This window comes from Mustela lutreola, chromosome 5, assembly GCF_030435805.1.
Source record: "Mustela lutreola isolate mMusLut2 chromosome 5, mMusLut2.pri, whole genome shotgun sequence".
In the NCBI taxonomy this organism is placed as follows: Eukaryota; Metazoa; Chordata; class Mammalia; order Carnivora; family Mustelidae; genus Mustela; species Mustela lutreola.
Window position 1 is genome coordinate 106,079,684 of NC_081294.1, and position 14,210 is coordinate 106,093,893.

General features: G+C 37.3%; 1 protein-coding gene across 1 annotated transcript in view; it reads left to right on the top strand.

The window, feature by feature from the left end:
* JMY (junction mediating and regulatory protein, p53 cofactor) overlaps positions 1-14,210 on the top strand; it is a 115,795-nt gene that overhangs the window by 82,819 nt on the left and 18,766 nt on the right. The window contains exons 5-7 of the mRNA XM_059175321.1: positions 275-440; positions 1,094-1,281; positions 3,440-3,526. Coding sequence (XP_059031304.1) covers positions 275-440; positions 1,094-1,281; positions 3,440-3,526 — 441 coding nt within the window. The remainder of the gene's footprint in view (positions 1-274; positions 441-1,093; positions 1,282-3,439; positions 3,527-14,210) is intronic.

The following is a 14,210-nucleotide window of genomic DNA, read 5'->3' on the forward strand; positions in this document are numbered from 1 at the left end:
TTATATCATAATAATTAGAATAATAGATTCTAAACATGAGCTGTAATACGAATTAATTTACTATACTTGCCTAGTTATTTCCAAAACTGTATTATGTTTTATTAACTATCTTTCTATCTTTTAAAAAATCTTAGTTCTTGCCTTCAAGTTTTTTTCTTGGAACAGTTGATTCATGGATTTATGCCATATTACTAATATTCATTTCTAATCATAGCTTGATTTTTTTTTTCTTGTCCCCACCAGCTAGAAATATTTTTATTTTATTTTCACACAGATGCAGAGTTTGCAGGGTGGTACAGAAGCCATAGCACGATTGGATCAGTTAGAAGCTGATTATTATGATCTGCAACTTCAGTTGTATGAAGTACAGTTTGAAATCCTGAAGTGTGAAGAGTTATTATTGACAGCCCAACTAGAAAGCATCAAAAGACTTATATCGGGTATGGTATGCATTCAACCACATAAATCCAAAAAAAATGGAATACATAGAGGAAAAAAAAATATATATATATACACACACACACACACACACACACATACACACACACACACACATACACACGTATATATGTCAGCTATGGTCCTTGAGACTGTTGAGACTAAAAAAATCCTAACATAAAACCTTTTAGAGGAACTTCTAAACTCAAGTCATTAACTATACTTAGCAATGTCATTATGTTATTACTATGCAAAATGCTCACTTTTGTTAGGTTGTTTTAGCCAGAAAAGTTTTGAGTTCTGGGGATGATACCTAACATTTATTGAGCGTCTAACTGCATGTCAGACACTGTTAAGCACTTCCTGCACACTGCACACACACACACACACACCCTAGAAGGTATTATTTTCCAATAATCACTATTCTACAAAGAAGTTGAAGAGGTTATGACTTCAAGCCCTGTGCTGGGTATAGAGTTTACTAAAAGAAAAAAAAGATATACTAGGATCAAACTGAGTCTTAATGAACAACAACAACAACAACAAAAAAGGATTGCCTGAGGTTACAGAGCCAATAAGTGCATTAGAACATTGTTCTCTCTGGCTCCATAGCCTATGCTCTTAGCCACTACCCCTTGTTGCTGTTTTGTTATAGAAAAGAGAGATGAAGTAGTTTACTATGACACTTACGAAAGCATGGAGGCCATGCTGGAGAAGGAAGAGATGGCAGCGTCTATGCACTTACAGAGAGAAGAGCTACAGAAACTTCAGCAGAAAGCACGCCAGCTGGAAGCAAGACGTGGTCGGGTGTCAGCCAAGAAAGCCTACCTCAGAAATAAAAAGGTATATAATAGGTATTTATTGAATAGACAGCCTTAATTGTAAATCTTGCTTTTAGGCATTACTTAATCCTTGACCCATATCTGATAATTCTAACCAGGTTTGTCACTAATAGTTGCATGTTTTAAAACTAAGAGTTACCTCTTCGCAACACTCAGGCCATTATATTAACATTTTTGGTTTTCCGAGAGCAGCCCTGTTAATCACATTAGAACAGCCAGTGATGATGTCCTGTTTACCTATGGCACCCTGAACATGACTCTGCTGAATGGCATGACTGTAGGAGCCCATGTAATGCAATTCCTGGCTCATTATTAAGGAGGCCAGTGCTGTTCTTTAGTGAAATCTTGGTTCTGACCTCAGTCTTGAAGGAATTATATATATTAATCTAAATCTGAGGTAGGGGAGGTTACCCCCCAAGAACCTGCAGCCTCATCTCTGCTGCAACCCATCCCCTCACATGGAGTCAGGGGCTATCAGTGGTCTTGTCCCTACCATCCTTATCCCCATTCCTCCAAGCCTGTCACCTGGAGTGGTAGGTCTGCAGGGGGAAGAAGTAATGACAAAAGATGGCTTGAAAGAGAGGAAACTAGAAACACTATATCCTAAAAAAAAAAGATAATGAGATCAACTGTATGATACAAAAGATAAAAACCCACCTCTCCATGTAACATTGTTGTAATCCTTTTCTCTGTGTCAGCATGCCCACAGTCACAGGGTGCTTGGTTTATCTAATATCCTCAATAGAATTCCATACCCAAGGGTAGTTCTGACTGTATGTAAATCATGTCCTGCCTCTCCTCTTGAAAAAACAAAGACTGGGTGTCTGGCTAGGTCATGAGGACTTGAAGTCTATACTTTGTGATTGTGCTTTTTAAGAAGAAGAATAGAAACAACATTATTCTTTATGCTTTTTTATCTTCAATGATACGCCTAGTCAAATGAGAATAATCTTTTGCCTAAGTCAAGAAAGCTCTAGAAATCAAAAGCATTCTCATAGTTGGTGACAAACCCGGAGCTGAGCTGAGAGGAGGTTGTCCATCTCCACTTACTTTGACTGTTCATATATTTCACTGCGCAATGTTAGTATTTCTTATAAGGTGCTATTTCAGATCCTGCTGGAGTTACTGGGTAGTGTGTATACAACATCCCACCTTTCTGAATCTGAAAAATAAAGGACTTGGGACCTATATTCTCATTTTGTAATCAAGGGAACTAAGGCTCCTGGTAGTTAAATAAATCACCCAGAGAAAAGCAGCTAGTTATGGTACAAAGGTAGGATTCTGTCTTAGGTCTGTGTGATTTCAAAACCTGAGTCGTTGTATCACTGTAGCATGTTACTTACATAATACTACCTTTGTTATTCCTCTGGAGACTGCCCTGAAGAATTTAATTTCAGGATCTGTACTTGTTAGGTAGTAGAGTCAACCCAGTGTTAGTGAAAAAGACAGTACAGTTGCTTTACAATGTAGTTTACTGGCTTAAAAGGCCATTCATTGTATCACTTTATCAGTTAGAAGAGTGATCTTTTGGTATAGTTTTGAGAGTGTTGGAAACCAATGGCCATCTTTTTACCTGGAGGTCTTCTCTAGGAATACTGAGGGAAAATGAAGACATAGCATGGTATCATTAAATGTTGCCAGTTGGTAGTGCATTATTTTGTAAAGAGGCATGTGTTTCCTAGTTTACACTTATGTTTTATTTTCATGTGATTAGAATAAGCATTCCTATATTTTCTTTGTCATTCTGACTTTTTATCTTTAAGGTCTTTTCACTCAGTCTCTGACCATAAGGTACAGACTTCATAATACTATTTAAACACTCCAGGCAAAATCATGTTCTTTAACCCATAAGAGTTTAGAATACAGACTTTCAGCCACAAGTTGTATGTACTTTCAGCCAAGAGTCTGTAAACTCAGACCAGTTTGAAGAGTATAATAAGACTTAGAATCTTTAGAGAAGTTAGTAGTTTTTTCAGTTCCTACTGATTTGGTTTCTGCTGCTTCAGTACTCCAGATGAGAAAAGACATGGCCTACTTGGTGCTTTGCCATGTAGGTGCATGTTAAGATTAAAAATTAAACCCAATAAAATAAACTCTGGTGTGGTGTTCCAAGTCTTCCAGGTTTCACTTATATTAAAACATATTTTATGTATTTATAGGAAATTTGTATTGCAAAACACAATGAAAAGTTCCAACAGCGCCTTCGGAATGAAGATGAATATAGAACCCATCACACAGTACAACTAGTAAGTTTGAACTTGTGGAGACTTAGAAGAAAACTTTGATATTTACATATCTCAAAGTGAATAAGATTTATAGAGAATAAGAAAATGTGAGTAACTAGATGTTAGCATTAATTACATATATCTGTATATAGAAATGTATGTAGTTTAATATGTATGCATATACATACATATATTATTACTTAGAACAGTTTTAGACAAATTAAGTACATGAAGTAGACAGTTCCCAAATATTTCCATACATGCAGAGCTTCTCCTTCCAGCCAAAGAGTGTAGTACCTTTGTTACATTCAGTGAATCAACACTGATACATCGTTATCACCCAAAGTACATAGTGTAAGTTCATTCTTGGTACTGTGTGTTCTGTTGGTTTTGACAAATATATAGTGGCATGAATCCACCATTGTAATGTCATATAGAACATTTTCACCACCCTGAGAATGTCCTATGTTCTATGTATTCATCCCCACCTCTCTTACATTCCTGGCAACCATTGATCTTTTTACTCTCTCCACAGTTTTGCCGTTTCTAGAATATCTAATTGGACTCATACAATATGTAGCCTTTTCAGATTGACATAACTTAGTAATATGCATTTAAGATTCCTCCATTTATTTTCTTTCTTTCTCTCCATGCATTTTCATGGCTTGATAATTTATTTCTTTTTAAAAAGTGCTGGATGTACCACAGTTTATTTTCTGATTTACCTAACGAGACATGTTGGTTGCGCCCAAGTTTTGGCACTTATGAATAAAGTTGCTGTAAACATTCATACAGGTTTTTGTGTGCACATAAGTTTTCATATCTTGGGTAAATACCAAGGCGCACGATTGCTGGATCATAAGGTAAGAACTGACTTAATTTTGTATGATACTGTGAATTGTTTACCAGAGTGGCTGTAGCATTTTGCATTGCTACAAGCAATGAATAAGAGTTTCTATTGCTCCACATTCCTAACAGCGTTGGTATTTTAGCCATTCTAATTAAGAATGTGGTGGTATCTGATGAGTGTTTAGTTTGCATTTCCCTGGTGGTGTATGATAATGAGCATCCTTTCATAATGCTTTCCTGTCATCTTTATACCTTCTTTGCTGAGGTTATGTACAGGTCTTTTGCTGGTTTTTTAATTGGGTTTTTTGTTTTCTTTTTATAGAGTTTTAAGAATTCTTTATTCTGGAGAACAGTCCTTTATTAGATAGGGTTTTTGCAAATATCTTCAAATTTGCGGCTTGTCTTTTCATTCTCTTGTCAGCATCTCTTGCAGAACAGAATATTTTTAATTTCAATGTTACTGAAGTCCAGCTCACCACTTCTTTCTTTCATGAGTTGTACTTTTGGTGCTGTTTCTAAAAAGTTCTCTTCAAACTCAAGGTCATCTATATTTTCTCCTGTGTTATATTTTGGGAGCTTTATAGTTTATTTTACATTTAAGTTGATGATCTGTGTTGAGTTAATGTATGTGAAGGGTTTAGGGTCTGTAGCTAAACTTCTTTTTATTTTTTTTTTTAAAGATTTTTAATATAATTTTTTATTTTTTATAAACATATATTTTTATCCCCAGGGGTACAGGTCTGTGAATCACCAGGTTTACACACTTCACAGCACTCACCAAAACACATACCCTCCCCAATGTCCATAATACCACCCCCTTCTCCCAAACCCCCTCCCCCCAACAACCCTCAGTTTGTTTTGTGAGATTAAGAGTCACTTATGGTTTGTCTCCCTCCCAATCCCATCTTCTTTCATTTATTCTTCTCGTACCCACTTAAGCCCCCATGTTGCATCACCACTTCCTCATATCAGGGAGATCATATGATAGTTGTCTTTCTCCGCTTGACTTATTTCGCTAAGCATGATACGCTCTAGTTCCATCCATGTTGTCGCAAATGGCAAGATTTCATTTCTTTTGATGGCTGCATAGTATTCCATTGTGTATATATACCACATCTTCTTGATCCATTCATCTGTTGATGGACATCTAGGTTCTTTCCATAGTTTGGCTATTGTGGACATTGCTGCTATAAACATTCGAGTACACGTGCCCCTTTGGATCACTACGTTTGTATCTTTAGGGTAAATGCCCAATAGTGCAATTGCTGGGTCATAGGGCAGTTCTATTTCAACATTTTGAGGAACCTCCATGCTGTTTTCCAGAGAGGTTGCACCAGCTTGCATTCCCACCAACAGTGTAGGAGGGTTCCCCTTTCTCCGCATCCTCGCCAGCATCTGTCATTTCCTGACTTGTTGATTTTAGCCATTCTGACTGGTGTGAGGTGATATCGCATTGTGGTTTTGATTTGTATTTCCCTGATGCCGAGTGATATGGAGCACTTTTTCATGTGTCTGTTGGCCATCTGGATGTCTTCTTTGCAGAAATGTCTGTTCATGTCCTCTGCCCATTTCTTGATTGGATTATTTGTTCTTTGGGTGTTGAGTTTGCTAAGTTCTTTATAGATTCTGGACACTAGTCCTTTATCTGATATGTCGTTTGCAAATATCTTCTCCCATTCTGTCAGTTGTCTTTTGATTTTGTGAACTGTTTCCTTTGCTGTGCAAAAGCTTTTGATCTTGATGAAATCCCAATAGTTCATTTTTGCCCTTGCTTCCCTTGCCTTTGGCGTTGTTCCTAGGAAGCAGTTGCTGCGGCTGAGGTCAAAGAGGTTGCTGCCTGTGTTCTCCTCAAGGATTTTGATGGATTCCTTTCGCACATTGAGGTCCTTCATCCATTTTGAGTCTATTTTTGTGTGTGGTGTAAGGAAATGGTCCAATTTCATTTTTCTGCATGTGGCTGTCCAATTTTCCCAGCACCATTTATTGAAGAGGCTGTCTTTTTTCCATTGGACATTCTTTCCTGCTTTGTCGAAGATTAGTTGACCATAGAGTTGAGAGTCTATTTCTGGGCTCTCTATTCTGTTCCATTGATCTATGGGTCTGTTTTTGTGCCAGTACCATGCTGTCTTGATGATGACAGCTTTGTAATAGAGCTTGAAGTCCGGGATTGTGATGCCACCAACGTTGGCTTTCTTTTTCAATATCCCTTTAGCTATTCGAGGTCTTTTCTGGTTCCATATAAATTTTAGCATTATTTGTTCCATTTCTTTGAAAAAGATGGATGGTACTTTGATAGGAATTGCATTAAATGTGTAGATTGCTTTAGGTAGCATAGACATTTTCACAATATTTATTCTTCCAATCCAGGAGCATGGAACATTTTTCCATTTCTTTGTGTCTTCCTCAATTTCTTTCATGAGTACTTTATAGTTTTCTGAGTATAGATTCTGTGTCTCTTTGGTTAGGTTTATTCCTAGGTATCTTATGGTTTTGGGTGCAATTGTAAATGGGATTGACTCCTTAATTTCCCTTTCTTCTGTCTTGCTGTTGGTGTAGAGAAATGCAACTGATTTCTGTGCATTGATTTTATATCCTGACACTTTACTGAATTCCTGTATAAGTTCTAGCAGTTTTGGAGTGGAGTCTTTTGGGTTTTCCACATAGAGTATCATATCATCTGCGAAGAGTGATAATTTGACTTCTTCTTTGCCGATTTGGATGCCTTTAATTTCCTTTTGTTGTCTGATTGCTGAGGCTAGGACCTCTAGTACTATGTTGAATAGCAGTGGTGATAATGGACATCCCTGCCGTGTTCCTGACCTTAGTGGAAAAGCTTTCAGTTTTTCTCCATTGAGAATGATATTTGCGGTGGGTTTTTCATAGATGGCTTTGATGATATTGAGGTATGTGCCCTCTATCCCTACACTTTGAAGAGTTTTGATCAGGAAGGGATGCTGTACTTTGTCAAATGCTTTTTCAGCATCTATTGAGAGTATCATATGGTTCTTGTTCTTACTTTTATTGATGTGTTGTATCACATTGACTGATTTGCGGATGTTGAACCAACCTTGCAGCCCTGGAATAAATCCCACTTGGTCGTGGTGAATAATCTTTTTAATGTACTGTTGAATCCTATTGGCTAGTATTTTGTTGAGTATTTTCGCATCTGTGTTCATCAAGGATATCGGTCTATAGCTCTCTTTTTTGGTGGGATCCTTGTCTGGTTTGGGGATCAAGGTGATGCTGGCCTCATAAAATGAGTTTGGAAGTTTTCCTTCCATTTCTATTTTTTGGAACAGTTTTAGGAGAATAGGAATTAGTTCTTCTTTAAATGTTTGGTAGAATTCCCCCGGGAAGCCGTCTGGCCCTGGGCTTTTGTTTGTTTGGAGATTTTTAATGACTGTTTCAATCTCCTTACTGGTTATGGGTCTGTTCAGGCTTTCTATTTCTTCCTGGTTCAGTTGTGGTAGTTTATATGTTTCTAGGAATGCATCCATTTCTTCCAGATTGTCAAATTTATTGCCGTAGAGTTGCTCATAGTATGTTCTTATAATAGTTTGTATTTCTTTGGTGTTAGTTGTGATCTCTCCTCTTTCATTCATGATTTTATTTATTTGGGTCCTTTCTCTTTTCTTTTTGATAAGTCGGGCCAGGGGTTTATCAATTTTATTAATTCTTTCAAAGAACCAGCTCCTACTTTCGTTGATTTGTTCTATTGTTTTTTTGGTTTCTATTTCATTGATTTCTGCTCTGATCTTTATGATTTCTCTTCTCCTGCTAGGCTTAGGGTTTCTTTCTTGTTCTTTCTCCAGCTCCTTTAGGTGTAGGGTTAGATTGTGTACCTGAGACCTTTCTTGTTTCTTGAGAAAGGCTTGTACCGCTATATATTTTCCTCTCAGGACTGCCTTTGTTGTGTCCCACAGATTTTGAACCGTTGTATTTTCATTATCATTTGTTTCCATGATTTTTTTCAATTCTTCTTTAATTTCCCGGTTGACTCATTCATTCTTTAGAAGGATACTGTTTAGTCTCCATGTATGTTGGTTCTTTTCAAACTTCCTTTTGTGGTTGAGTTCTAGCTTTAGAGCATTGTGGTCTGAAAATATGCAGGGAATGATCCCAATCTTTTGATACCGGTTGAGTCCTGATTTAGGACCCAGGATGTGATCTATTCTGGAGAATGTTCCATGTGCACTAGAGAAGAATGTGTATTCTGTTGCTTTGGGATGAAATGTTCTGAATATATCTGTAATGTCCATCTGGTCCAGTGTGTCGTTTAAGGCCTTTATTTCCTTGCTGATCTTTTGCTTGGATGATCTGTCCACTTCAGTGAGGGGAGTGTTAAAGTCCCCTACTATTATTGTATTATTGTTGATGTGTTTCTTTGATTTTGTTATTAATTGGTTTATATAGTTGGCTGCTCCCACGTTGGGGGCATAGATATTTAAAAATGTTAAATCTTCTTGTTGGACAGACCCTTTGAGTATGATATAGTGTCCTTCCTCATCTCTTATTATAGTCTTTGGCTTAAAATCTAATTGATCTGATATAAGGATTGCCACTCCTGCTTTCTTCTGATGTCCATTAGCATGGTAAATTCTTTTCCACCCCCTCACTTTAAATCTGGAGGTGTCTTCGGGTTTAAAATGAGTTTCTTGGAGGCAACATATAGATGGGTTTTGTTTTTTTATCCATTCTGATACCCTATGTCTTTTGACAGGGGCATTTAGCCCATTAACATTCAGGGTAACTATTGAGAGATATGAATTTAGTGCCATTGTTTTGCCTGTAAGGTGACTGTTACTGTATATGGTCTCTGTTCCTTTCTGATCTACCACTTGTAGGTTCTCTCTTTGCTTAGAGGACCCCTTTCAAGATTTCCTGTAGAGCTGGTTTGGTGTTTGCAAATTCTTTCAGTTGTTGTTTGTCCTGAAAGCTTTTAATCTCTCCTTCTATTTTCAATGATAGCCTAGCTGGATATAGTAAGGGCGGTGCAATTCCGCCTAGGGCAAAGACACTTGAGAATCACTACAACAGGCCCCTTCCCCAGAAGATCAACAAGAAATCCAGCCGAGACCAAGTTCACCTACCAAGGAGTGCGGTTTCAATACCAAGGAGAGCAGCAGAATTCTAGAGGAGGAGAAAGCAAAGCACGGAACTCATGGCTTTTTCCCTGTGATTTTTTTTAGTCTTGCAGTTAATTTAATTTTTTTCTTTTTCATTTTTTTTTTTTCTCACCTTCGAGTAAACTTTTTTTTTAACTGTTACCTTTTTCTTTTTTAACGATTTTTTACTAGTTTATCTAATACATATATTTTTTCTTTTTTATATTTTTCTTAGGTGTTTTCTTTTTTTTTTTTTAATTCTTTTCTTTTTTTTTTCTTTCTTTTTTCTTTTTCTTTTTTTTTTTTTCTTTCTTCCTTTTTGAACCTCTTTTTATCCCCTTTCTCCCCACTCACGATTTGGGATCTCTTCTAATTTGGTTAAAGCATATTTTCCTGGGGTTGTTGCCACCCTTTTAGTATTTTACTTGCCCCCTCATATACTCTTCTCTGGACAAAATGACAAGACGGAAAAATTCAACACAAAAAAAAGAACAAGAGGCAGTACCGAAGGCTAGGGACCTAATCAATACAGACATTGGTAATATGTCAGATCTAGACTTCAGAATGACAATTCTCAAGGTTCTAGCCGGGCTCGAAAAAGGCATGGAAGATATTAGAGAAACCCTCTCGAGAGATATAAAAGCCCTTTCTGGAGAAATAAAAGTACTAAAATCTAACCAAGTTGAAATCAAAAAAGCTATTAATGAGGTACAATCAAAAATGGAGGCTCTCACTGCTAGGATAAATGAGGCAGAAGAAAGAATTAGTGATATAGAAGACCAAATGACAGAGAATAAAGAAGCTGAGCAAAAGAGGGACAAACAGATACTGGACCACGAGGGGAGAATTCGAGAGATAAGTGACACCATAAGACGAAACAACATTAGAATAATTGGGATTCCAGAAGAAGAAGAAAGAGAGAGGGGAGCAGAAGGTATACTAGAGAGAATTATTGGGGAGAATTTCCCCAATATGGCAAAGGGAACGAGCATCAAAATTCAGGAGGTTCAGAGAACACCCCTCAAAATCAATAAGAATAGGCCCACACCCCATCACCTAATAGTAAAATTTACAAGTCTCAGTGACAAAGAGAAAATCCTGAAAGCAGCCCGGGAAAAGAAGTCTGTAACATACAATGGTAAAAATATTAGATTGGCAGCTGACTTATCCACAGAGACCTGGCAGGCCAGAAAGAGCTGGCATGATATTTTCAGAGCACTAAATGAGAAAAACATGCAGCCCAGAATGCTAAACTTCTTTTTAAATGCGAATGTCTAGTTGTTCCAACACCATTTCTTTAAGGAAAAAAAAAAAAAAAAACCTGTCATTTCTCCTTTGGATTGTCTTGGCTCTTTTGTTAAAGATCAGTTCTATTATTTTTATCTAGGTCTTTTGCCTCTCCAAAGCTAGTCAGTAACCACAAAGTATGCAAATGAGATTTTGACTAGGATTACATCATGTTTATAGGTTATATTTTGGAGTAATGGAGCACCTTTGGAGCACCTTGATACTGTGTTTTCCTATCTATAAACAGGGAATTAGCTCTCCATTTACTTCGATCCTTTTTATTTAATCTATTAATTTTATAGTTGGCCTCATATAGAGCTTATACATATTTTATTAGATTTGTTCCTAATTCTTTCTTTTCTGGGGTGGTAATGTAAATAGTTTTTAATATTAAACTTGATATGTTCATTGCTGGTACATTAGAAAACATTTGACTTTCATATGTCAACCTTGCAGCCAAGCTATAATCCGTTCATTAGTTCCAGTTTTCTTTTTCTGTTGGTTCTTTCAGGTTTTCTACAGGAACACTCTTGTCATCTGCAAATGAAGACAGGTTTTTTTCTTATATCCCAATCTATACACATTTTACTTATTCCTCTTTTTCCATTAGTTACAACTTCCAGTATGATGCGAACTGAGAAGGAATGGTGAGAGGGGACATTCTGTCTTTTCCTGATCTTAACAAGAAAGCTTCTAGTTTCTTAGCCATTAACTACCATGCTTAGCTATAGGATTTCAGTATATGTTCCTTATGAAGTTGAGGAACTTTTTATTATTTACTGAGCTCATTAGGTCACTTTTTAAAAATTGCATTAGAAATCTACTCCCAGCATTGCTATACCTCATGTCTGCATTGTATTATCCTCTCAATCTTTTCAGACATACGTGTCCTAGATTACTCAACCACTGATTCTAAATTTCATTAAATAGTAGAAATGCTGACAGGACCATGTCACTATATATGCTCATGTAATTTTTGTCACCCTAAAGGCCAGATGGCTTAAATTTGTCTGCATTAATCTCTTAAGCTCATTTTGGCATATGTTAAAGTTGCCCTTTACTCTTGATTTTAAACATGTAAAAGTAGCCAAACTAAACTGTAAGATTCATCATTCTCCATGAAGCTAGAAATAGCAAAATTAATTCTTGCATTTTTATTTTGCATTGTGCTTTTCATAAATCAGAAGCTGCCTTGTAAAGGGTAGATAATGGGCCAGCGGAACAGGCAAATAAAATTCCTCTTATCAGGAGTGCATGGATGGCACAGTCCTTCAGCATCTCCATCCGGCTCCCTGCTCAACGGGGATCCTGCTTCTCCCTCTCCAACTCCCCCTGCTTGTGTTCCCTCTCTCGCTCTCTCTCTCTCTCTCTGTCAAATAAATGAATAAAATCGTTAAAAAAAAAAAAAAAAAGAATTCCTTCTATCAGCATCTGCACCTGTGCTCTCAGATTGCTGTTGAGATTCTTGCTTAGACATTGTTACTTATTTTATGAAGATTTTGGCTTTGGTGAAATGCCACTACTTTGGTAGATGTAGTAACTAATTTTTTTTAAGATTTTTGTTTATTTGACAGCACAGTCAAGGGAAGCAGCAGGCAGAGGAAATGGGAGAAGCAGGTTCACCATAGAGCAGGAAGCCCAGTACTCCTAGCAGACACTGTTAACAGAGCCACTCAAGTGCCCCTAATTATTTTTTTAGAATGAGTATTAAATCCTTTCTTCAAGAGTTTCTTAAGGCAAAGCAGAGTAAAAATGAGAAAACGGATACTTGAGGGGATCTCAAAATAGATGTCATCTGCCTTATAATTTCTGCCTAATATGAGCTTTGGGCGGAATGCTAAGTGTGGGAGAATGAGCCCACTAGCCATCTCCTTATCTTTAACATGCATAACTGTAGTAAATGGCAAGTTGGCTTACATGAAAATAAATCATTGTTTTACAAAGTTGGTTTTAAGCCACCTTTATTTAAACCACTTGGGTGGTTTAAAATGCACATTCCTAGATGTTAACGGTAGTGTCTCAAAAATTTCTTCTGGAAATCCTTGCAAATTAAATATTTAAGACTAAGGAAGTTTATTTTATTTTATTCATTTATTTGAGGGAGAGAGAGTGAGAGAGAACATAAGAAGGGAGAAAGTCAGAGAAGCAGACTCCCCATGGAGCTGGAAGCCTGATGAGGGACTCCATCCCTGGACTCGGAATCGTGACCTGAGCTGAAGGCAGTCACTTAACCAACTGAACCACCCAGGCGCCCCAGAAGTTTATTTTAATATTTGATAGTAAACTCTCTGAAACAGAATAAAGAAAGTGTAAAGCTACTTACTCTTTTTTAAAGCTGAGAGACAGATTGAGTAAGAGAAGGAAATGGTGGTGGGGAAACAAGTCAGTTTTCCCATTAAAAAGTGCATTCTTGTTTTATTAACCACAGTCTCTTAATTGACGGGTTTCACTTCAAGAAAGTACATGCAGAATAATTTAAGCTGTAGTTTATGAAAACTGATCAGAAGTTTTAAGATTATTTTGGTTACAATGTTTTTTAAAAAACCATTTCTTGGCAATTTTGGGTTTTTTTTAAAGATTTTATTTATTTATTTGACAGAGATCACAAGTAAGCAGAGAGGCAGGCGGCGGGGGGGGGGGTGGGAGGCAGGCGGAGGGGGGGGCGGCAGGCTCCCCACTGAGTAGAGAACGCAACGTGGGACTCGATCCTAGGACCCTGAGATCATGACCTGAGCCGAAGGCAGAGGCTTAGCCACCCAGGCGCCCTGGCAGGTTTTTTTTTTTTAAATTGAGATGTAACATTGTGTAAATTTAAGATGTAGCATATTGAGTTGATAACATTCCTTTTGCAGTATGATTGCCATTGCTGAAATCTCTGTGGCATCACATAATTACAGTCCCTTGTTGTGTTGAACAGTTAAGGTGTAGTCACTTAGGTAATTTGGTGTTCATAATAGGCTTCTTTTTTCTAACAGAGGATATTTTAAAATTGAAGTGTAGTTACATTAGTTTGGGGTATACAACATACTGATAGGACAGTTCCATATATCATGCTGTCCTTTTCACAAGTATAGTACCCCCGTCACCACACAGCACTGTCACAGTACCACTGACTATATTCCCTGTGCTGTACCTTTTATCCCCATGAGTTAGTCATTCTGTAACTGGAAGCCGGTACCTTCCATTGCCCTCCACGCCCTTTTCCCACCTGCCCACCTCCCTCCCCTCTGGAAACCACAAGTTTGTTCTTTGTTGCTGATGGCTGTTTCTGCCTTTTTTGTTTGCTCATTCATTTTGGTTTTTTAAAATGCCACATATAAGTGAAGTCATACAGTATTTGTCTGACTTACTTCATTTAGCATAATAACCCCTAGGTCCATCCATGTTGTTGCAAATGGCAAAATAATCATTCTTTTTATGGCTGAGTTATATTCAGTTGTACACATCCATCTTCATCTACTCAT